A 23,265-nucleotide genomic window follows, 5' to 3' on the forward strand; every position below is an offset into this window, starting at 1 on the left:
ACAATTTCAAAGTTATTTTATGTATTCAGGCAGGCATTAGGCTCATTTAAAACTGCGAACAATATCACCTTTACCACATGTCTAAGTTAACAGAGAAACACTTCAGTATGAAAGTTCCACAGAGGGATGAAGGCAAAGAAATGCTCTGGTTCACTGCTGGTTCACATGCCCATGTACCTCTTCAACCAGTCGATGTATCTGGATACCCTTGTGTAAACCCCATAGCTGCCTTCAACAGCACAACCCTTTCCCCAGCTGACAATCCCAGTCAGAAACCAGGTGTTCTTGTACTTCGTAGCGTGAGGTCCACCACTGTCTCCCTTGCAGGAGTCTTTTTTGCCAGTCAGGTCTCCTGCACAGAACATATTCTCGGTGATGTTTAAATTGGCCTGCTTTTTACAGTCTTGTGTCTTTACACGTGGCAAATCAACTCGCATCAGAAAAGTAGAAGTAGCGCCTCCATCTAGTAGCCGTCCCCATCCGCTCACCGTTGAGAACTTAATGGAGGACAGCTCGTAAATTGCAAACTGTTTTTCAGGCAAACATATTGGCACCACGAAATCGGTGAGATTCACGGGTGTTTCCAGCTTCAGGAGGGCAATGTCATGATTGACTTGTCCATTGGTGTATTCTTCGTGTCTGATGATCTTGCTAACTGCACTTTCTTGCTCAGTTTTCTCGTCAACTTTTATTGAGTATTCACCTGGAAAAGTTAATGATTGCAGGTCATGTTGGCCCGAAACTGGATTCCTTGGGAGTTTGTGGGTGGATGCAGGAGATTTCTAATCTGACTCTTTTTGCTTTTCACTCTTGTTTCTCAGAAGGAGAAATTAAGACAACCACAGCTTGATAACACGGGGAAGGGAGATACATACCCAGCCTCACACGGAGCTGTTTGGTATGAGTGTAATCCAGGCAATGAGCTGCAGTCACCACCCACTCTGGCGAGAGCAGACTACCACCACACTTCCCTTTCTGATCCTGCATTATAAGGGCCTGCCAACAGAAAGCAAGTTTTTGACTTGAATCTCAATAGAGTCCAGTTTTATATTGCTTCTTTCTGTCATCGTACACAACTGTGCTTGAGAATACTGTTCTGATTTTGCAGAGAATTTAGGAGGAAGGAGTTTTCCCATCAACATTTTCTCTATTTTTTAAGCATAGATCCTTTGTATTATGGCCAAGAGTGTATCCCTAGGTCGAATTCTTAGCAGTATGGTTAACGAAGGAAGGATCGGGAAGCAGAGGAGGTTATATTACTACTCAACTCTTAGGAAAGTAGGCATTCAGAACAAGGCTGAGATGCGTGATTGAAACAGGTAGAGCTGCTGGGTGTGGATGATTTGCCCAAACCTTACACTTTCAATGCATTTTAACGTAATACGTTTAAAATACTGAATATAGGATAATATCTTCATGAAAAAAACAGCAATGACAACGTTAAATATTTGTGGAAGACTCACTTGCCATGGACATTCACCTGGAGGACAGGTGACACCACCTACTATTCTCCCCCGAGCAGTCACATTCTTTTTTGCCAGCACTGGTATTTTTCCACAAGGGTATTTCACTGAAAAAGGAAAAAGAGTAACAAGTGTGATTTTATTGCCCTGAATTCACAGCAAACTGTCACAGACTGATTCTTATGAACATCTTCAGTGTTAGCTGAAAAACAGGTTCATAGTGTGGGAGCATGAAGTGGCAGAAGTCACCCAAAGCAGCTCAGCAGGCAGGTAGATTTTTTGTCTGCAAACAGCCAGATGTGGCTTCACACTGATGGATTCATATACCACCACCGTGACTTCTGCTATGTCTCTAAGTTTGCTTTTGTTCAGGTCATCTTTCATGCTTCCAAACTGCACTTATCAGTCGGGGGTCTTTCTATAGCCTGAGCATGCGTGTGAAGATTGGCAATAATTGAGTCTCAAGGACCAAACCTGCATCTGAGCTGCAGTGCAGAGGAAACCATGGTGTTTTGTATACATCCTTCACACAGGAGATGCAAAGAGACTGTTGCTGGAATTTTGGGGTGCCAGCTGTGCTGTAACGTAACACACCATCCCTCACATCCAGCAATTGTTCTGCAATAACACTGATGAGAAGTGCTCTCACTGCATCATTTTGGGAGCCCCCTCTGTTTATAATCTTCCTTTAAGTACTGGAAGGTCTCAATAACATCTTATCACAGGCTGAGCAAGCCCAGTTCCCTCAGGCTTTCCTTATAGGAGAGGTGCTCCAGCACTCTGACCATCCTGATTGCCTCCTCTGGACTTGCTCCAATAGCTCCACATCCCTCGTGTGCTGGGGGCCCCAGACCTGGTGCAGTACTGCAGGTGAGGCCTCATGAGTTCTGCATTCTCGCTGCATGCAGTCAGCAATATTGGTATTTTGGCTCCAAGAAGGCAGTAACAACAAGCACATCTTCCTCTCTTTATGCAGGCAAAGATGTACTTTAAGGCCTATGGGGCATATCAAATTCTTTGCTCTCAGCTTTTCAAAAAAGCAGCTTCCCCATCACGTGGCATTGCAGAATCTGCTTATAAGGGATAAGCACATTGCCAGTAATTTTTTTAATAGAATTGCTGTTGTTGAGAGCTGGGTTGTCATTATCAGTTCTCCGCATGAATGCTCCATTGCTGCATGTGTATAAGGGCACTGCCCTCAGAACTGCTTCTTTAGCCCTGAGCACGTGCTCCCTGCAGCTCTGTCCATTATGTGCGCAGCCCTGGGGGCCTCCTTTTCCCCTCTAATAATGTAATTGAAGGAGGCACCTGCAATAGAGTTAGGTGCCAGCTTAGGTATTGGGAAAACAGTGAACTTGTGCTAATGGAGTCCCAATCAGCATTTACCTTGTTGGAAGAGTGAGAGAAATATCTATCTGTATTGCCTAGAGCAACACCGAGTGTGTTGGTCCTACTAAATAGGGGGGAAAAAAAAAGACAAGCAAAAAAAGAATGGATTTTCTGAACTTCTTCTGGTTTTAATAGGCTACTTCCTCTCTTGACTCCTGTGCTGAAATAAATACGGTTTTAAAGTCGGTATTCACAAATTCTCATGGATTGGAGATCAATGGTAAACCAGCACTGCCCCTAAAATAATCATGTGCATTCTCAGCAAGTGTGAGCTAGAACAAAAGGAAATTAATTGACTTATGAGGCGCAACACCCCTCTGCTCATCTGAGACCCCTCAGCCTGACCCTGATTGCTGGGCACTGCTGCTCTGCTCTCTTTATCCCACCTGGCCGTGGGTTGTGCCTCCACTGCCCAGGTCTTGTCCATGGGATGAGTGGTGAATGCTGCCCAGAGAACAGAAAGGGCTCGGCCCCAGGAGTTGGGATGTTAGAAGTCAAATGCCCCACGTCTCACAGGAGGGGACTTCTGGGGACAAGAAGAGGAGGGCTCCAAAGGGGCCACTGGCTGATGAGGGCCACGTTCAAGCAGATGTCCTGGAATGCAGTCTGAATGCATTGAACCCCTTCCAGTGAGGGCTGCAGACCCAATTCATCTGCCTCAGGTAGAGGTTCAGCAGATCCCACCAGTGCTTTTAGGGTGGGCTCAGTGCACACGCTTTCCATACTGCTTCTTTGGGGTGCTTCAGCAGAAGCCCAGACTACCATTCTAGGCTCTGCCCTAGAAGAAGGAGCGGGGAGCTGACATTTATGACACCTCCTAAAATGTAGGCAATTGAAAAGTTTTCTCGCAGGGGCGGCTCAGACTAAGCATGGGGCACACGGCATCCTACCTTGGGGAATGCAGGACACACCATCACTCGCTAAAGCGTAGCCCTCTGCACAGAAGCACACTCGTTTTCCAGACTGCTTGTCAGCACAGTATTGCTCACAGCCGCCGTTGTCGTAAATGCACTTCAGGTTCTCGGCCACATCTAAAGGCAGAGAAAGAGCATTAAGGTTTCTGAAGGTGGATTTTGGTGCTTAATACGATTGCACTACAGCTTGAAATGCTGACAGGGAAGTGAGGCAGCCAGGCAGGTTTCAGTGATTTATGTACAACAACTGCATCAAAAGCTGCTGCTGCTTGGCAAAGCTCTGTAGGAAGAACTCCAGGGACAAGGAAGGAAGAGCTGTGCTTGGGATGCATGTGTAGCTTGGCTCTCATTCACTCACTGCATTATGCTATTAAGCCAAAGCAACTTCAGCTCTTGCGTAGGAAAAAACCATCCTTCTTTTCTCTCAGCTGGTTCAAAATCATCATAGGATGAGAATTATGTTGATGCCAAGCAGTGCCCAGCTGGTTAAAGCCATCAGTACTGATTACTCCTATACATATATTTGAGTTAGCAGTGATGGTTTAGTTTTGTTAAGCCACACCAGCACTGACCTATTTCACAGCTCTTGCCCTCGTACTCTGGAGGACAGCGGCAGACATAATCCTGGTACTGGTCATTGCAGCTCCCTCCATTCTGACAGGGGTTGGAGTCACATTGGTTGGGGTCTGCAAAAACAGGCAGCGTCAGCCTGGGTCACGCGAGGAACGGCGGCAGTGGGAGCATCACTGCAGCTGCGAGGAAGCATGGAGTGCTCCTACCAGAATAGATGTGCCAGAACTCTTGCTGGAAGAAAAAGGTGAGAGATTTAATTAAGGAAGTCACTCAGATGAAGCCCTACGGCCCCTGTAGCATAGGATGGCTTGCAAACTGCCACAGCAATGCCACTTTTGCTGTCATGATCAATGAAAGAGGACGTCCATAAAATACTGCATATTATTTTCCACGTTCTATATTACTTTCATGCCAGAAGATAAGGGCACAGCGTAATGCACACTGATAGGTTATCCATCACAATGTGGTGACTGAAGGGATTGTCAGCCCTGGGATTGCTGGGAGGCTGGAGGGTCACAGAATCCCAGAACCAGAAGGGTTGGGAGGAGCTTCTGGAGATCATCTATTCCAATCCCACTGCTGAAGCATGTTCCCTGCAGTGGGTTGAGAGGGAAAATGTCCAGACGGGTCTTTAATATGTTCATAGAAGGAGACTCCACTACCTACCTCTCTGGGCAGCCTGAGATAGCTTAGGGAGAATCCACCTTCCCACTGCCCCCCAACATGGCACTTTCTTTTCCCCTCATGATTCGAAGAGTCAAAGCACACCCTTTTACAGCAGAGAGCACACCTGCCCAGCCCTGTGTTACTTACTGTCCTCTCATCATCACGGTAGATCTCTCTTGCTTCCTCAAATGAACACTTTTCTTCCACGCATTCTCGCTCTAGTGACCCCAGCTTTATCTCTTCAAAGAAGCTATTGGCTCTTCTGTGCCTTTGAAAAATGCTGTTTGCCTCTTCCTGCTTTAAAAAGACTGTAAAACAGTGGCATGTTGAGTTGGTCGTATGTCTGTGCACTCCAGAAAGAAAGGGCAGGGAGGAGGATTTCCTCTGAAAGCTTTTCTGCTTTCTGAGCTGTTTATGAGAAGCTGGGAAATGCACACAGGCCTCCAGAGCCTCCTTCCTCTGGTGCACTTCCTGGCATGTCAAGTGACAACACTTGGATCCCACAGAGCCCAGAGCTTATGAGAAAATGGCACAGTATCCCAGTGTTGGATGTCAGTGACTCCTAAAGCATCATCACACATGATAGAGTAGGTCTCTACATGTGTCATGACATTTCTTTGAATTCTAGGAGCTGAAAAGCATTTATCTAGATTCATCTAGTACTGACTGATGTGTATGGCAACACTCAGCTGTCCTGTACTCACTATGGTGGGTCAGGCAGTCAGACCTAAGTTCCCAGTACTCTGTTCCTTAATAGTTTTTATCTCAAAACCTTTCACACTTTCACAAACCCACAGGCTTGCTAAGGCTGGCCAGGCCCTCTGTGTCTCTCTGGTCCACCCTTTCTCCTGCAGAGCCTTCTAAGCAGAGTGCCCAGAACTGCTGGAGATCTTCAGGGAGGAGACCTCACATCCTCTGGGCAGCCTGTGTCAGTGCTCTCTCTCTCTAACACAATGCAGAAGCACTCCTGGTATTCAGAAGGATCCATTGCATTACAGTTTGTGCTCATGGCCTCTTGTCCTAGCACTGGGCACCATTTAAAAGAGCCCGGCTGCATCCTCTGCACACTCTCCCTTTGGCTATGGACAGATATTCATGAGAGCCTCCATGCTACCTCTTCTCTAGGCTGAGCAGTTTGAGCTCATTGAGCCTCTCCCACTCCAGTCCCAAATCATTCTCATGGCCCTCTGTCGGACACCTTCCAGTATATCCACGTCTCTCTTGTACTGACGTGCCCAGATGTGGCCTCACCAATGCTGAGCAGGGCACGCTGCTGACTCATTTTCAACATGGCATCCACTGGGACTCCTGGGTCCTTTTCTGCAGAGCTGACTTCCAGCTGGGTGCCTGGAGCTGTTTTTCCTTCATGTGGTTCCTATCAGCCCATCTCTCCAACCTGTCAAGGTCCCGCTGAATGTCAGCATGACCCTGTGTTGAATCAGCAGCTCCCCTCAGTTCTGTGCCATCTGCAAATTTACTGAGGGTGCACCCTACCCCATTGCCTGGATAGTTAATGAAGATGTTAAACAGGACTGGAGCCAAAGCTGACTCGTGGGGTACTCTGCTTGTGCCCTTTGGACCTGCAGGTGGGATCTGCTTGCCACTGTTTGGTCACAGTTACAGAAACAGTGCTTTAATATAGACTTCTCTATTTCCTTCTGTCAAACGTCTACACTGAGGTATGCAGGAAGGCAGGTCAGTGCCCTCTGCATCGCCTGCTGCAGCTTGTGCTTGGCTCCCTGCTGCTGCCAGTCCCACAGACTGCAGCCATGGGGCCCTCCTCCCTGTGTGGCACTGCTCTCCTTTGAAACAGTGCTGGGGACAAACACACCACAGCAGAACTCGCTTCCTAGAGCTGCATCTGCTCCCAGCTCACAGAAGCATGTTGATGGCACTGTCACCACACTGACCTGCTCCTCAGTGCCAGGATACATGACAGGACAACGAACAAGAACTCTGCAATGTACTTTTGCTCCGTGTAATACACAGCGTAAGTCCAGGAGCAGAACTTACTTTATTTTGCATTGTTTTTCACCCTCTGTGTCAGCAGAGAATCCTGGAGCTTATTGACAACAACTTACAATAGTTTGCAACTATTTATTTCCCCTCCAGCTGTGGGTAGATTCAGGACAATTATCTGTGTCCTGCCCAATCCCCAGGCCAGGTCATTGTCCACTGCAGGATCCCCAAGGAAGGGGAGCCGCCTCCTGCCTGCTAGGGGGTGTTTGTCGAATGATTTCAAAGTTCTCGGAAGGTTTAAAGTACTCATTTATCATATACCTCATTTGTCGCAGGACTTTCATAAACATTTGTCCATCGTAGGAATGTCAGCTGGGTTGTTCTGCTGAGATCGAGTCAGGCTGTGTGCATTCAATATGACTTTCTTTAAGGTCTTATACTTAACTTCACACTGCAGATACATTGCATACATATCAGCCTACATCCAGACCCCAACAGGGCAACGGGCAAAGTGTGTGGATAGCAACACCCTCCCACTTCCATTTCTATGTCCTCTACTTATTTACATCGGAACATTTTAGACTTCGACATATTTCTTCCAGCCCCGTTCATCACAATTTGAGAGACCTGGTCGGCAGACACCTGAGAACCACGTAGCACTGGTCCTGCTGTGTTCATCTAGATGCTGTTTATCAGGCACACATGGAGCTGCCACTTCACTTCCTTTTGCTGCTTCAGAAGCACAGCTCCCTTCCCCTCTCCCATTTCTTGTTAGCTGAGTGTTCTGTCTGTTCTCTGCTTTGCAAAGTTCCACAGCATAATAGACATCACAGCTACTCCAGCTGCCCTCCCTGTGAGGGCAGCTGACATGGTTGCAAGAGACACACGGGAGCATGGAAGGGGTTTCCCTCAGCTGGTAGAACAAACACACTGCTGCCATCACCAAAAGCAAGAGCCTTAGGATAACTTGCAGGACAAAGGTTTCTATGTGCAACAGTGGAGAGCTCTCCTGCCAGTGAGCTTATTGCAGCTATACCCTGTGACATACCTGCTTCCAGAGAAGGAGGAACCAGCAGCGGGAAGCAGAGCAGCAAAGCCACGCACTGCCTGGAAACCATGCTGACCCCACAAGCTGGAGTCTTTGACGTATTGACGCTTCAGAGCAGGCTGTTGGGCCAAAGGGCTCAGCCTTCAATGCTGGGAGCCAGAGGAGGGGCCGGAGAGTCATGGGAACTGCAATGATTAGGGTGAAGCGCGAGGCACAGCCTGCAGCCTGCCCGTATAGGGAACTGCTGTTGTGTAAAGGCTGTGCAATAGCCTTTGCACAGCCTTTAGAGAGGCCAGGCCCCACAGCCGCCTTGCAGAGAGCCAGGCACAACCTCTCAGTGCTCCGCAGCACCAATTTCCAGTCGCCATTGGAAACCTAATTAACCAGCAAAACGAACCCTACACCAGTTTGCTCTGTGTTGCCTGGCAAGCTGTACCAGCTCAGAGCCGACCCACGTTCCATTTTGTGAACAACGATAGGGCTTTGTGGGGCTGATCTGCAAGTAACATTCTACCTGGGAAACAGGCAACCCTCAGATTTAGTGGAAATCAATTAGTGGCATCAGAACGGAGAGCTAACAACTAGCTTAGGTAAATGTTGACTCGAGATAGCGGCAAGGTAAACAGCTTGTTTGCCTGGCTGCCCTCAGTGTGTGCAGGGAAGGGACTGTTCTGCTGCTTCTCTGCCAGGCTCAGCTGGGTTCCTTACAGCTGGGAGCAGGGCACATGTTCCCAATGTTTGGTGGTGGTGAATGCAGCAGGCATCCCGCTCTGAGACCTGCTTTCCTGAGGAGCATCCTTGGGGAAGGTTGCATCTCTGTCAATGTGAACACCACTTGCCACCTTGCCTGAGGCCCAGCCTGGTCCCTGCCACCACCTGAGTGATGTCCGTGTGGCTGGGCCCTATGCCACAGCAGCATCACCACAGCTGGCTGGTCTGCTCCTCTGCTGCCCTGTGGCTGAAGCAGTGCTCCTTTCTTCTTCTGTTGGCTGCCCATAAGCATGGGAGATTTCAGTCTTATTGTTTGAATACAGCAAAAAGCCACTGTTATTGCAGAGCCAAAGGAAAGCCCAAGTCGGTCCACATGGTGATAGTCCTTTTTCCAGGAAAATTCCTGCAATGGGATGTCATCGGGGTGGCAAGGATACCCATGCCTGTAACAGAGCATCACTGGGGAACCATCTGGACTTCAGGTCTTTGTTACAGCCCTCACTAGTTTCACACAGGCCTCACCCCAAAGCTCAGCAGATCCCTCACACTCCCTTCGTGGCTGATCTTCATGAGTGGTTTTGCTGTAGTCCTTGAGAATCACCCTGGTGTCCCACTCAATAAACCTCAGTGGAGGCTTCAGCTTTGGCTTGTAGTTTCTGAGCATTTCCAAGGAAAATAATCCATCATCCAACTAAAAGTAAGCACACGTTAAAACAAACAGTCTTGCTGCCTGTCAGTACTACTAGAATCGGGTTGGAGACCCGCTGCTCAGAAAATATGATTTAAGGCATTTGGATGTGGATCTGGAAGACATGATGAATAGGTGCCTTAGAGCGTGCCTTTCTTCTTTGTCTCACACTGATATTTGCACCCGGAGATAATTTAAGTAAAAAAGCTCAACACAGTTCTGTATCAGAAATAGACTCTGAGATGGCTTGAGTGGGTGAGTCAGTAATTCCCGTTTCTGTTGCACTAACCTGTAAACCTATGAATATTATGCCATTTTAAAGCAAATCATTCCCTTTTTAGAGTGCAAAGGAGGAATTTCTTTCCAGAAGAGGACCATGTGCCCATCTGCTTGAGCTCTATGCCTGTGTGCAGTGTTATCTCACAGGGACAGCACAGAAGATGGAGACATGATAAAAGCTTAGAGGCTTTTGTTTGTTTGCTTGTTTTGTTATGGATGGCTATTCCAGCACCAAACTGACTCGCCTCAGTTAAAACCCTTTAAAACAGAAACACAAACATCCATCCTTGATTTTCTACCACCATCTGCTGGTACAGGCAGCAGTAACTGCAGCAATCCTCAGGGTAGATACAAATGCCACAGGTGTGTTGTAACACAACATTTCTTCTTTACCGATAGACCCAATCCTGTTATAGGGTCTTGGACTCATGGGCACTGGGCTTTGGCTTGCCCCCCTGCAGCTCAGAGTCACAGAGCCCTGAGAGAGCCCCTCACAGATCTCCTTGGTCCAGGTGGCAGCTCAGCCTCTTGATTTGAAAAGCCAAGGGAACTCCTTGGCACGGGGACAGCAGTGACCCAACACAGGCTGCCCAGCCCCAGGAGCAAATGTGCAGGAGGAGATTGGTTTGGTTTTGGGAGCGGATCCAGCCAAAAACTGCTAGAAGGGGTCACAAAAGAGGGAGAAATAACTCCCCTCCACCTCAAGTGTGAGCCCAGGAAGGAAACAGGGAGAGCTCATTGAACTGTGGCTGGCAGCTGGCAAGTAAAGTCTGTGCTCCAACTTCAAGCTGGCGATCCAAGATATACAGAACCCAGGATGAACCCACAGTGTTTATGATAGGAAATATTTGTCAACAGAATTAGAAAGAAATGTACCTTCCTACAGAGGTGGCCGCTACATTAACAGAAGTAGACAAAAGCAACCAAATCCCAGTGAGAACTTAGTTGGATGGTGCAGTCCTTAGCCCAAATCACCTCCTACCGTGGCATGGTGATCCTTTAAGCCATTAATACATGAACATACAAGCACCTTCCTCATTGCATGAGACATGGATACATCCAGTTTCTCCTTTCTCACTTAGCTTCAGTGGCGGCCAGATACCTGCCTTCAACCTGTTCCACTGATGCCACACAGCCAAGAGGAGTGTGTGCAGTACTCTCTTGAAAGATAGATGTATGATGCCCATAAGCAACTATTGGACCATGATACAAAAATAAAGCACGGAGCGTGTCTATATAAAGGCATTCAGCAAGAAGTGCTGGCATTTATTCAAAACTTCATAATTACAATAGAGACCTCCAACTCTGAACCTCTAAATCACAACAGCAGTTTAAAAACAACAACAAAAAAAAGGAAATCTATTAAAGTGCCATGATGTGGAGAAAACCATTGAAGTAACGCAAATGAACCGCAGTGAGAAATGAAAGGACAGTCTTATCCAAGCAATGACAACAATACACAGGTAAATTATGTTACAGAATTTACAAAATAACTTACAAAGATGAGGGTAAGCTGAATTTCATGCTGCCATCTCATTGTTAAATATCAGCCTAAGTATTCCTGATCAGCACAGTATCATATGGGATAATTAAAAGACCGGAGGATGTATGTGTTGGAAAAGATGTCTGAAGTAAAACCCTGGTCTGCATTTATATTGCAAGAAACCTAAGTGTGTATGAATTGTAAAGTGACACATTCAGCAGCATGAAGACTATAAATACATCCTTTACATTGATACAGCATATGTACACATTTACATATCTACACACACACATACACAGGCACATACATGCACATACACACGTGCATCGATGTGCAAGTATAGATGTGTATCAATTTGTAGTGACCACAGTCAGCTGCTTTTTGATTGCATTTGGGTAGGGTTACTTTTGCAGCTCAGGACCAAGATCAATCATTTAGAATCTTTCTCCCTCAATTTCCTAAGCTGCGGCTCTAATATCTGAATTTCCAGCACAAAGATAGACTTCTGGGCTCAGCCATCAGAAAGAGGGTCCGATAATTAATAGTAGTTCTGACTGACATTGAAAAAATGTTGCTCATCAAGTCCGTGATACTTTTAAGTAATATGGCATACAAGTCAGATAAAAGCCTATTTTCATAAATAAGAACATTTGAAAGGCATAGGGGAGTGAATACATTTCTAACATGCACACAATTCTGTACTGTTTGTAAGGACAAAGTGCAAAGACCAGAAACAAGGTGAAAGTTCCTAACGCTGGCTTACATGACACTAATAAAGATGATTTTTCACCCACGTTTTGCTTTATGAAAAGTCATGTCATTCCTCTCTCTTAAGTCTGTAACAAACACCACTGACTAGAAGTGTCTGGTTTCTCACCCTTTTAGGTATACCTGAAGATATGTTCTTGGCCCATAGTGAACTCACCATAGTTTTCTTTGCCTATAACTGCATGCTAAGTGTTAGAACCGAAGGTAACCATGAAATTAGGTTACTGAGAAATCATCCAGTGAATAAGAACATTTGTGTTTCATTGTGCACCTGTGTAAGGAAGAAGATACTACTAAGTTGCCAAGGCTATGTAAACACAGATCTTGGTGAAGAGATTGGTTGTGAGGCCAAAATATTTCAAAAAATAAAATAAAAATACAACAAAAAACCCAGCTATTCCATTGCATGAATTATTATAAGGTTGGAAATGATAAAATGATTTCCTGTTCTGATGCTGTTATGATCAGTGCATTGGTCATTTCTGCATCCATCTCCAAGATGCAGAAGAGTATCCTGAGGACCCAAGAGAAATGGCTCGCCAAACTTACATCCTGCTGGCTGTAGGCATCCCATTGACTGCCCTGATTGAGGTACATCTGGGGACAATGGGTATTTTGGGGAGGAGAAACTAAACTCTGATTTATTCTCCTCATATCTATCCTGTACAGCGATTGCTACGCTATTAGCTTACGGCAAGGATTCAGCACTCAGCACATTGTTTGCTCTCATTCAGATTCCGGATGTTATGAAATGATACAGTTCTGCAGAAACCTGATTGTATATCAATGGGAAAACGTGTTTTATGCCAACACCTCCACAGCTTCAAACTTCAGAGAAGCCTCTACAATACCCTATTTCAAATCGTTTAGTTTTTATTTACAACTTCACATTCAACGCACTTTTCACCAGGATCTTCTGTGAGAAATCTCTGAAAATCATCAGAGAAGACAGAGAAAACCAGACGGCCATCTCAAATTTTAGATATTGGGCTCAAAGTCCAGGTTTACTTTCTGTGGAGGTGGGGTAAAAATATCATGTTAGCCCTTAATGTCCGAGAAGCTGGTGCTGCTGGCATTGCAGCTATCACTGCAACTTGATGATGTGCTCAAAGTGCTGGAAGCAGTGCCTGATTCTGGGAAAGAAGAGAAAAATCATAAGAAATATGGTTGCCGTTTTTCCACAGCTTTCTCCCATCATAGGAATCTTCAGATAAACAACAATTTATAGTAAGTAGCCTACCAGAGCTGCTCAGAGACTGAGCTGATTTTGAATTGCCTATGAGCATCAGCAGATTGTTTGCTGGGATCCAACCTTCTCTACCAGTGGTCAGATTCTTCACATACCTATAAAAACAAAAACAGACGCCAAACTGCTTCAATTTGCTGCCTTTAAAAGTTCTGCACTCAGCACCTGCCTTCCACACACAGTTCTGTGTATGAAGGTTCCAAACAGATCTGCTTACCAAAGTCCATCCTCTCCTTCACGAATCAGTTGAACTACATCTCCACCTTTCACTGCAAATTCTTCAGAAACTCCTTTCTCATAATCAGTCACAACTGTATATTTACCAGGAGTCTGAATGCACAAAGGGAAAAAGACAAACAAATTATTTCTATCGGGTACTTCAAAGTATATTGCAGCTTTTGTTACAAAAGACAGAACACTTTTCCCTGCTTTCTCCTTCTCATGCACGTACACATTGAAGAGAGCGCACATGTGCCTTCTGAGGGGCAGCAAGACTTTGCTGTTCAATTATGTGTGAATTCAGCATATGAATTCTCACACCCTGAAAAACATTCTGTTACAATAAGTAAAATCTCTACCAAAAAAAAGAAAAAAATGCCAAGAGGTAAAAAATGAACTAGAGAATTCGTGACATGATGTAAGTGATGTAGTAGCTGAGCTTGTCATTGCTTGACTATGGCATAAGCTGGTCTACAGGTACATGAAGTCACCTTTCCTACAATACAGGGCTGATTTAAGAAGTGAGACATTTCCCACTGCCCCAGGAATTCTGCTCAGCTGACAGTTTCAAAGCAGACACTTTCCTTCCCACAAGTATCAGAGGCATTCCTACATACTTTCACACTACTCAGTAATGTTTGCTTAGCTCAGTAAGAAAGCATTTCTTGTTACCAGCTTCATCTCATTCCCCCCTCCACCTCCTCCTCCGTCTTCTTCTGCATCCGATGAATTCAGCGGCTCCTCAGCACTGGACCAGCCATCATTTTCTTCAGATGCATCAAGAGAATGAGATGTTTTAGCCCAACCTTGGTGAACAAACAGCCAACAGTTAATGTTTCAGCAGCGTAACACTGAGTGGGATAAGTGTTCTTCCCCTGACAGTCACACCAATGATCAAAATAACAGGAGGAAATCTTGACAGGGGGAAGTTACTACAGCCACTAGGTGAAATTCACAGCTAGCAAAAGGTTCCCACGAGGCTAAGCAGGTCTCTGGTGATACACAGCAGTGAATTTGGCCCTTTGGATTTATGGAGATGGAAACAAAGCAAATTCCCAACCAAAAAAGCAGCTTTTTTTTTGCCTTACACAAGTTCAGTGATGGAAGATGCTCTTCCTCTAGGGAGGCCATAAAGGATACGAGAGTGTGTTTTGTGGGAAAAGGACAGTCACCTAAGACAACCTAACCAGGTTGGAATGAGGGATAGATGAGCATTCTAATGAGCACTTGCATCTGTCAAAGAACTCAGCAGGAGTTACAGGCACTCTGCACTTCACGTTATGAACTGCATTGTCAGGTAAGTGCATTCAGGCTGACACAAGGACACTTTACCGTGCTGAATCATCTCAGTGTTAAGTCACAGCACCAAGAAACACAAGAACAATCTGCCGCCTGTCACTTACGGTCAAGTGTTCGCTTTTCTCTCTAAGGGTGAAGCATTTCGTGTATTTCTGAGGCTGGATCACAACCAATGCTCATAAAATCCTTTTCCAGATTAAGCTACAGTAATTTTCACTAGCAGAATGCTTCTCACTGAGGCAAGCAGCTGCTAATACATGTGCTGTGCTTATAATGAACAAGTCAGAATAAAAAGGACAAATAAATAGTTCCAAGTAATGTTTCAGTTCAAGCCAGATAGTAACTGAAAGAAAACTCAATGAAAAAGATCAAAAGGAGAAAGGAAAACCTCCCAGCCTTTAGCTAACTATGAGTTAAGGTGGGAGAGCATCTGCATTTTCCCTTTTCAGTACGCTTAACATTCGCCACCCAGCTGCTCATGCCAGGTGCATTAAGGCTAAAACAGTGTATTGTCAGAGTGAAGTCAAAGCAATCCAAGAAAGCACACTCAGAGCATGCCAAACCAAGCAGGTCTTTTACCTCGCCTGCGCTGCTGGATGCCCTGCACAAGGCCAGAAGTGCTGACCCATTTGGCCCTGTCCAAGGTCAAGAATGACATCTGTGAAGAAACTGAGTAATAAATTCCTGCTGTATTCCATGCAAATTTCTTTGGAAACACACATCCTAGCAGAGCTCCCTATAAAGGCAGGAAACATAAGGAAATGGCGGAGTCCTACAAAGAGTAAAAGCTATGGAGAAATGATCAAGCTTAGGTTTCATGGTGCCAGGAAACATGAGAAATCACGAGTTGCTTCTCTTCAGAAACCAGCTCGCTGGTTTGTTTACGATCCATCTCCAATATATGATTTTGTCACTAATTCATTTTTCTTGAGCTCATGGGGATGTGAGAAGGTTTGATGCTGCCATGAAGGGAAAGGAGTGAGAGAAACAACGTACTCTACACTGTGAAGCTGAGAGCAGCACCTGGCGCAGCCTCACCCTGAAATAGCTGAGCCTACTGCCTGCTCATCCCAGTTTGAGTCCTTGAGGAAGAAACTAAAACATCAGAAAAGATATCAGAAGAGACAGAAAGAAGGAATTACTAAATACAGAGTTTCTGTGGGTGTCTGCCCTGGGATCACACTGCTTCCCGCTCAAACACTGAGTTGTGCTGCACAAAGTTTCTCCAGCACAGCAGCAAAAACAGCATCATCTCCACAGGTGAGGAAAAGATTAATGGCTGTGAAAACCTAGAGAAGAGGAGGAAGGCAGGGCTCAAAACAGCTTAATCTTTAGAATAATATTCTCTAAGAGATGGCCACGGGAAGACAGCCAAGAAGAGAGGAAATACTTGCCATGTATTCTTTAGTTACTTGATCTCAAGGATTTGTACTGAAGCCTTTGTCAATAAGCCTTGCTAGTCAGGAAGGGGTCATCTGACTGAAATGCTTTATGTTCATTGCTTAGCTGTGGGTTGGGAGGACAGGAGGCAAACACTGCTATGGTTCAGCTACAGCATCTGGAGTTAAAAGGATGCTGAAAATTGCTTTCAGGGGTATGTGGATATTTGTGGATTATAAGATGTGGTAACACACTACCTCTTACACCAAAAGGAGTTGGATCACTCACTACTTCGTGCCGTTTAGCTTTTTTGTCAGGACTGGTAGGAGAAGCTGCAGGAGGATGAATAGGCAAAAAAACACAGAAGAGAGATATTGAAGAACTGGAAAAAAAGAGACGAGGTGGATTGCATGCTAAATACCTTTGAGTTTACACTGGAAAACAAATAGATTTCTGAAATCGCTCTAACTTGAGATACCATTGCTCAATTACAGAAGTTAATTATTCACATAAATATTTTTTTTGAAGATAAATTGACAAATTGCTTTATGGTAACAGATAATGCCTAATTCATTTCAAAAAGTTTACAGATGCTTTCAAGTGAATACAATTAATTTCAATTTTAGGCAAACATTACCAATTTAAACAATTGCTTTTATACCAATCTAGTGCTACAGCAATACCTGGTCCTGTAAGAAGGATCATTGGCAGTGTCTGGCTTTTAGCAGTAGAAGATGGAGCTTCTGTCAAGGCAAGCATGGGATATTAGTGCTCACCTCATTGCTATCAGATACACAGCCCTGAAGGGTCAATCTCTCCAGGAAGAACTCAAAGGTAATTGAGTTTTAAAAGGCATACTGAAAAGATGCTTGAAAAAAATAATCATGCACTTGAACAAGTGTGATCATCATAGTGCCATTCCGACTGTTCAAAGATAGACATTCAAAGCAAGAAGTGAATTTACCCATGTAATTACTTGGCAAGAGGAAGCAAGAGAGATCGCAGACACCTATTGCCTGTTTTAGAAAGAAGACAACTTCCAGAAGCATAAAGAAGTTCTTATGTACTTCTGCATCTAGCCAAACAACCTTGTCATATATTTTGTTAAGGTCATGCTTTATAGATAGAAATACTCTAGCAAAACCTTGATTCATTCTTGCCAAGTATGGGTACATTTGGGGCAGATCCACTGAAGCTAGAAGCAGGCCAGGCATTTCATTTGAAGGAAACTTCCTCTGGGTTCCTACAAGAATGGGGCCCTATAAACTCTTTCCTAAGCCACAATACTGGGACTGGAGACACTGGAAACTGCATTCCTTCCCTTGCATCCCCAACAGCTCTTCTTTTCTGGGCTCATCACCCTCTCCCTAGCAGTGGAGCCAATTTCTCTCAAAATCTCCCTGTCATGGTCTATGATTGAGGAACCTAGCTTGGGAGGACCTGCTAATATACATATTGAAAAAGTATACACGAGCCTGTTACACCACACACACACGCACTATGATGATTCAATTATAACCTTACATAAAGAACATCTAGCTATTTTTTTCCTCTTTAAATTACCTTTCTGACTTTTGAGGTTAGTAAAGCCCTGAAGCGTAAAGCGCTTCTTTGACAGTACAGAGCATTCTGAGGTAGAGCTAGTGTCGTCTACAAAGGAAAAGAAAGAAACAGAGAAAAGGGAAAAGGCCATGAAAAGGTTGAGGTGAGGCAAAAAAAATGATTCACAGCCCTGCCAAGGAACCAGAGTGAGAAAGAACAACTGAATGTCCAAGTCTAGTAGAAGAACACAAGAGTCCAGTTGTTCTTATTTGTATAGGGGGATTTCCACTAGTCCAGTAAATTGACTCAGGGATATAAACCAAAACTCAAGGTGAAAAAATATTCTTTAAAACAGGTAATGCTAACAAATTTATCCGTAACAAGTAAAACCTGAGAAACCAGGCAGCTCTAAGAGAAGGCATACTGCAGTTTAAGACCTGATAACCCACAGTTCCCATCTCCCTGGTACTATCCTTTCAGTAGCATGGCTTTGGGCCTGTCCACACAGAGTAGAGCACAAACTCTGAGGCAAGGGCAGATCAGACTGGCATGTTCACACAGCACATGCAGCATATTGTGGGTGGGATGCCTTGGGGGCTGCAAGCAGCAAAGTTCTGCTCTTTCAAGTGTAACATTGCATTTGCCTGTACTACCATGGCTACCATGCCGGTGGATCTGCTGTGCATCTGCAGTGCAAGCATGCTTTTCACATCTAAAGATGACAGTATATATGTCCAAACTCACCTTTGCCTTTCTCGGGGTACTTTGGTGCTACTGTGGTGACATAACCTTCTAGACTTGTGAGATCAGCTTTTCTCTCATCCATTTTTTTCATGTTTCTGATGTTGTTCCTCGAAGGACTGTTTATTGGAAGAAAATTAAGACAACCAATCCATCTCCAGCAAATTAGGATCTGAACGAAGGTGATAACCTTTACTCACGGATTGCCCTTGACACACAGATCTTTTATATACAGATACATAGGCTGAAAACCATTTCTTAACTACTTAGTTCATAGCTTCCAAGGTTGTAGCTATGCACATTAGTGACTGCATAGAAAGACCATGGGCACATATAGAGGAGAAAGGTGTCAGTTTTGACTGGAAATGTAGCATGGCAGTTGGGAACTACTAAAAAGTCAACTCAGGACAACTTCCTCTCACAGTCTTAACTACAGACACACATTCCAGAAAAAGCAAATAAAAGGGGAAGGAAAAAGAATAAACTGCATCTCAGATGCTCTTAGCACAGGAAACAGATAAAGCCATGAACAGATATGATAAGCTGAATACGCACTTGGATTCCCATTGCACCTCTGATGGCAAATGGAAATGAGAGACACCCTACAAATGTTACATATCTGGGAAGTTCTCTGTAAATAACTAGGCACACAGAACATGCAGGACCAAGAGCTACTTATACATATTTGAGCACACAGCAATTTCTAAAGATACGAGTGTATAAATGTATGGGTGAAGGTCAGACAATACAGGCAAAGAAAAAAGCGAGTAGCTGAGGTCAGAGAAGGGCAGAACAGCAGGGGAGAGCAAAAGACTGCACATATATAGGTTGGCAAGGTGAAGGATGAAGCACAGGATAATAAAGAAAAGCTTGACTCCAAACTTAGACACTGAAGGAACGAATACATCACTCAGTAAGAAAGCTGGAGGAAAAAAGCAATGAGAAATAGAAAAGAATGCTCCGTAAAGGACAAAAAGAAAAATGACATCAATATTGAAGAAAAATAATTTAAGTGATGGAAAAGAACAGAGGAAAAAGGAGAAGGCTGCTGTACATAACTCTCTTACCTGGGAGGTAAGTATATAACTGACTGTTCAACAGAATCATAGTACCACCAGGATTATGGCTGGCACAGAAGATTACTTATCTGCAAAGCCCATGCCTCTGTTGCTCAGCTTAACAGTTCTGGAGATGTATGTAAAGCCCAACTTTTACAGCTTTATACTAAAGAAAGACCTAAAAAACCCTAAAATGTAAGTGTCAGTATTGAGGAATAGGAGTAATAAAGATTGCAAAGTGAATGCATTAGTATACTGGGCTGATCTGACGACTAACTTACTTACCTTGTACAAGACGATGCTGGTAGAGGTAAACTCTGAGTATGTTCAAGTGTCCTATGCTGACTGGCTTCTGTAATGGAGAGAAAGAACCATTCAGCTGATTTGTTTTAATCTTTTCATTCCTGCAGTCAAATGCAGCGGTGAACAGATTTTTAAGTTGAAAGAGAAAAGAGATTTAAATATATATATATATATATATGTGTGTGTGTGTGTGTGTGTGTGTGTGTGTATGCACATAAAAAATATTTTACCTCTGCATGCCTGCAGTTGACTAGTCAGCACTTTTCTTATTTCATTAACCCAAGTAGCTTTAACTTCAGGAGTTGGTGCCTACCCAGAACAAAATTAAAAGATGATCAGACATCAAGCATACAAAAAAGCTGCAAGCTGAAGCACAACCTCAGAGGAACTTTTCAAGAGAAACAGCCAGATCCTCTCTCCAGCCCCTCAGTAAGCAGAAACCAGAGGATAAAGCTGTGCACGTGTCACAGTCTTACCCTGGCTCCCAAAAATCTGCTGTTCCATTTAAAACAATAGCAATGGTGTATGCAATATGCATACACAATGCATGGGTATTGTAAAATATGATTAAAAACAAAGGGAAGAAAAAAGCCAAGATAGATCTTGTTAGGTTTAGAATTCCATCCTCGCCCCCCCCCCCCCCCAGTTTTTAATTTAATTATTGTTTTTAATTGTTATTATTTTAAAGGTATTTGCATACTGTTACCTGTATGATGTAAACTTCTTCTCTTGCATTATACCAGATTTCAAATTTTTTTGCATCTCCTTTGACATTTTCTGTTATTCCAACTGCTGCCATCTGGAAGCAAAAAGGGCAGCTGCTGACCTATCAGATTACAATACAGATGACGATAGAAGCAGAATGCTAACATTATTCTTTGGTAACCGCCTTACGACAAACAAAACCACGTTTGGTTTCACACTCATAGAAAAGAAAGCACATGATCTTCATGTTGGACATAAGGCCTCCAATGCAGTATGTCAGCGTGGCTACCACAGAGGGAAGAAATGTTTAGGTTCATTACATTAAGACTGACTCATACTGTCTCTTAGAACCAGAGTGACAAATCTTATGTCTATTTTATACTACCCACTGTTACATTAATGCAGCTGCCATCCAGCTAGGCTAGCATGGTTCAAACATTTGCAAAGGAGAATTTACCCCCCTGACTCCATCAGCACAAAGCGACACAGACTTGCAGTTAACAGCTACACTTGCCTGAAAGAGCAAAGCTTACAGTGAAAAACTGCAACGGGACAACAATAAAGAAGCGTATTACTGCAGCTAAGCCCTTAGTATCGCTACCTTCCTGGACTGCTGAGTGCCTTACATTTAAGGAGTGCTTATAGCTATAAGAAGGTGCCTTCTCATATCCCTCTCCGTTTTCTTCTCGCTTTTTACAGAACAGCACTGCTTTCTCATGGAGGAACAGGTGTCGCTGCATTGGCTTGAAGCGTGCCAAATCTTTCACCTTTGAGTGACCCTTTTTATGATCAGTCCAGACATTGAAGGATCCCTGCATTAGAAGCTTGCCCAGCTCATTCAGGTTTCCCTAGAACAGAGAAAGAGGTATTTATAACTACAAAGAGGTAACATCTGACTGTAACACATACTCTGAACAGGTCGTTACAAGTTCCGTCATTCCAATTAATCTCTCACATCAGTGTATATGTTGAATTTGGAAAGATAATGAAAATACAGTTAGTGTTTAATATTCTCTTTCCTATGCTGTTCAGCCACAATTTTACAGTCAAGAGTAACAATGGCAAAACATAGATCCACACAGAAAAAAAGAGGTGGTGCAACACGTATCTGTTTTTTCAAGTGCCTACTGCAAAGCTCCTTATATTTATCTGTCTGTTTGTTTTCTTTTCCTGGAAGTTTTAGATGTAGTTTTAAGCACGGATACAAAGAACTTGATGGTTACTCCCATTTGGCAGTAGCCAGACTGTTCAGGACAATTTTCTGTTTCCAACTTGGTGTCAAGTAGATCGAGGAAAGAAAACTTGAGCAGACAGAGGAAAATATTCATAGCAGGAAAACCTCAGAAAAGAGAGATCAGCTTTCCAATGTTTTCATTATATAATGCAGTTTAAAGATGTATTTTGTAGAACATTCTTCTCGTTATTAATACGCAATAGGGAATATGCTGTATGTAGGTACCTAAAAAACAATATATTGTTACTCACATCATAGCCTGTGATGGCTATCTGGTGCATAGAATCATTGACTGCTTTGAGAATACCCAATATAGAGTTTAATGCCTCCTGGAGATCTTCAGCACCTTCACAGTTCTTACTGTACTTCAGCATTTCCTGAGCAGGCAAGGAAAGACAACACCCTTAGCTTTGCAAACAGCAGTAACAAGGATTATTTTAATTTTAACACCAAATTTGGCCTACATTTTTAACGTTATCCAGTGAAGTTTACACTGTATAATCTAGTGGACTAAGTACTAGCTCTAACTGAAAAGAACCCAAGTTTTACCTCATATCTGCTGCTAATCAATCTCCTGATCCTCCTAAACCTTTTATAAGCACAACCTAAGAAATTTACAAGTCTGAGTTAGCAAGCATTTTTCAACACAATTGCTGAAAACAAAAGCAAAGTCCCAATGTCATCCTTTGTTGCATTTAAGGAATATAAACGTGAAAACATAAGCAAATTGCATCTATTACTTGAATTAATGTAAGGTCTGGGATGCTAGCTGAGGACCTAAACATACTATGTAGAACACCACTTAAACATCTTAAAAAGTCCTCCTTCTCAAAAACACTTATTAGGGAAGCTGTATCTTCTCATTTGATCTGGATATACAGAGCAGTATGAGAATAAGCATTTACTCATCGAGTTCAGAAAGAAAAGATTCTTTAAAAAGAAAACTTTTCAGATACTTCTCTCTTCATAAAAGCTCAAAGCAAATTAAAAGCTTTCAAAGAATTAATTAACTCAGTTTTAACTCGAGTAAACTACTGTTAAACACAATTATTGAACCTTGTGTCTATGTAGTGACTACTTCCTAAAACAAATCAGTTTCAAGGATAGAAAAAAGTTAGACATTCATTTTAAAATGTATAATAATACATCCCTCTCATTTTGCTCCCTCTGTCCATAGCATGTCTAAATGAATCAGAATGGCATCCTTCCTAAAAATACCATACCATGACCACAGTTAAATATGTTCCCTACAACAAGTTGCGCTTTGAAGACTGTAATTAACTGAACCTTTCTGAACACATTCTCAATTTTGATTTATACACCACTCTACTAAAGATTTCTCTCCATCAGAATGAGATAAGTAGCATTTAGAAGGAAAAAAAGAAAAAAAAAAAAAAAACATTTAGCACTGTAATTTTGTAACACGTACCTTTAGCAATAATTGGTATTTGGTTATTCTTTGAACTGGCTTCAGCAAGTATGAATCCAAACTGAGCTTGTGATCGAGTTTCCTTTGACATTCCTATAATCGGTGTCAGATTTTGTCAGTACACAAATCAATATATTTTGTTATTTATACCTGAGATAAATTAGGAAG

General features: G+C 43.5%; 2 protein-coding genes across 19 annotated transcripts in view; both read right to left on the reverse strand.

Moving 5' to 3' along the window:
* On the reverse strand, nt 1-8,082 carry F7 (coagulation factor VII). The gene is made up of 8 exons (XM_072349783.1): nt 8,013-8,082; nt 5,153-5,313; nt 4,546-4,570; nt 4,339-4,452; nt 3,743-3,883; nt 1,464-1,570; nt 876-996; nt 1-703 (listed from the first exon to the last, which is right to left on the reverse strand). Exons 1-8 carry the CDS (start codon nt 8,080-8,082, stop codon nt 162-164), a joined length of 1,281 nt encoding a protein of 426 aa, XP_072205884.1. The 3' UTR covers nt 1-161.
* A 2,845-nt stretch (nt 8,083-10,927) lies between these two features.
* MCF2L (MCF.2 cell line derived transforming sequence like) overlaps nt 10,928-23,265 on the reverse strand; it is a 143,174-nt gene continuing 130,836 nt past the window's right edge. For 6 of the 18 annotated variants that reach the window (XM_072341194.1, XM_072341225.1, XM_072341235.1 and 3 more), the window contains 14 exons: nt 23,098-23,190; nt 21,920-22,045; nt 21,061-21,282; nt 20,436-20,528; nt 19,960-20,038; nt 19,712-19,778; nt 18,372-18,487; nt 17,649-17,735; nt 16,769-16,828; nt 16,343-16,417; nt 14,079-14,212; nt 13,405-13,517; nt 13,182-13,285; nt 10,928-13,074 (listed from right to left, as the gene is read on the reverse strand). In XM_072341194.1, the coding sequence (XP_072197295.1) occupies nt 12,980-13,074; nt 13,182-13,285; nt 13,405-13,517; nt 14,079-14,212; nt 16,343-16,417; nt 16,769-16,828; nt 17,649-17,735; nt 18,372-18,487; nt 19,712-19,778; nt 19,960-20,038; nt 20,436-20,528; nt 21,061-21,282; nt 21,920-22,045; nt 23,098-23,190 (1,464 nt within the window). In that variant the 3' untranslated portion in view covers nt 10,928-12,979. The remainder of the gene's footprint in view (nt 13,075-13,181; nt 13,286-13,404; nt 13,518-14,078; nt 14,213-16,342; nt 16,418-16,768; nt 16,829-17,648; nt 17,736-18,371; nt 18,488-19,711; nt 19,779-19,959; nt 20,039-20,435; nt 20,529-21,060; nt 21,283-21,919; nt 22,046-23,097; nt 23,191-23,265) is intronic. The other 12 variants (XM_072341244.1, XM_072341279.1, XM_072341319.1 and 9 more) reach the window with 3 other exon arrangements.

This window comes from Excalfactoria chinensis, chromosome 1 (assembly GCF_039878825.1).
Source record: "Excalfactoria chinensis isolate bCotChi1 chromosome 1, bCotChi1.hap2, whole genome shotgun sequence".
Classification (NCBI taxonomy): domain Eukaryota; kingdom Metazoa; phylum Chordata; class Aves; order Galliformes; family Phasianidae; genus Excalfactoria; species Excalfactoria chinensis.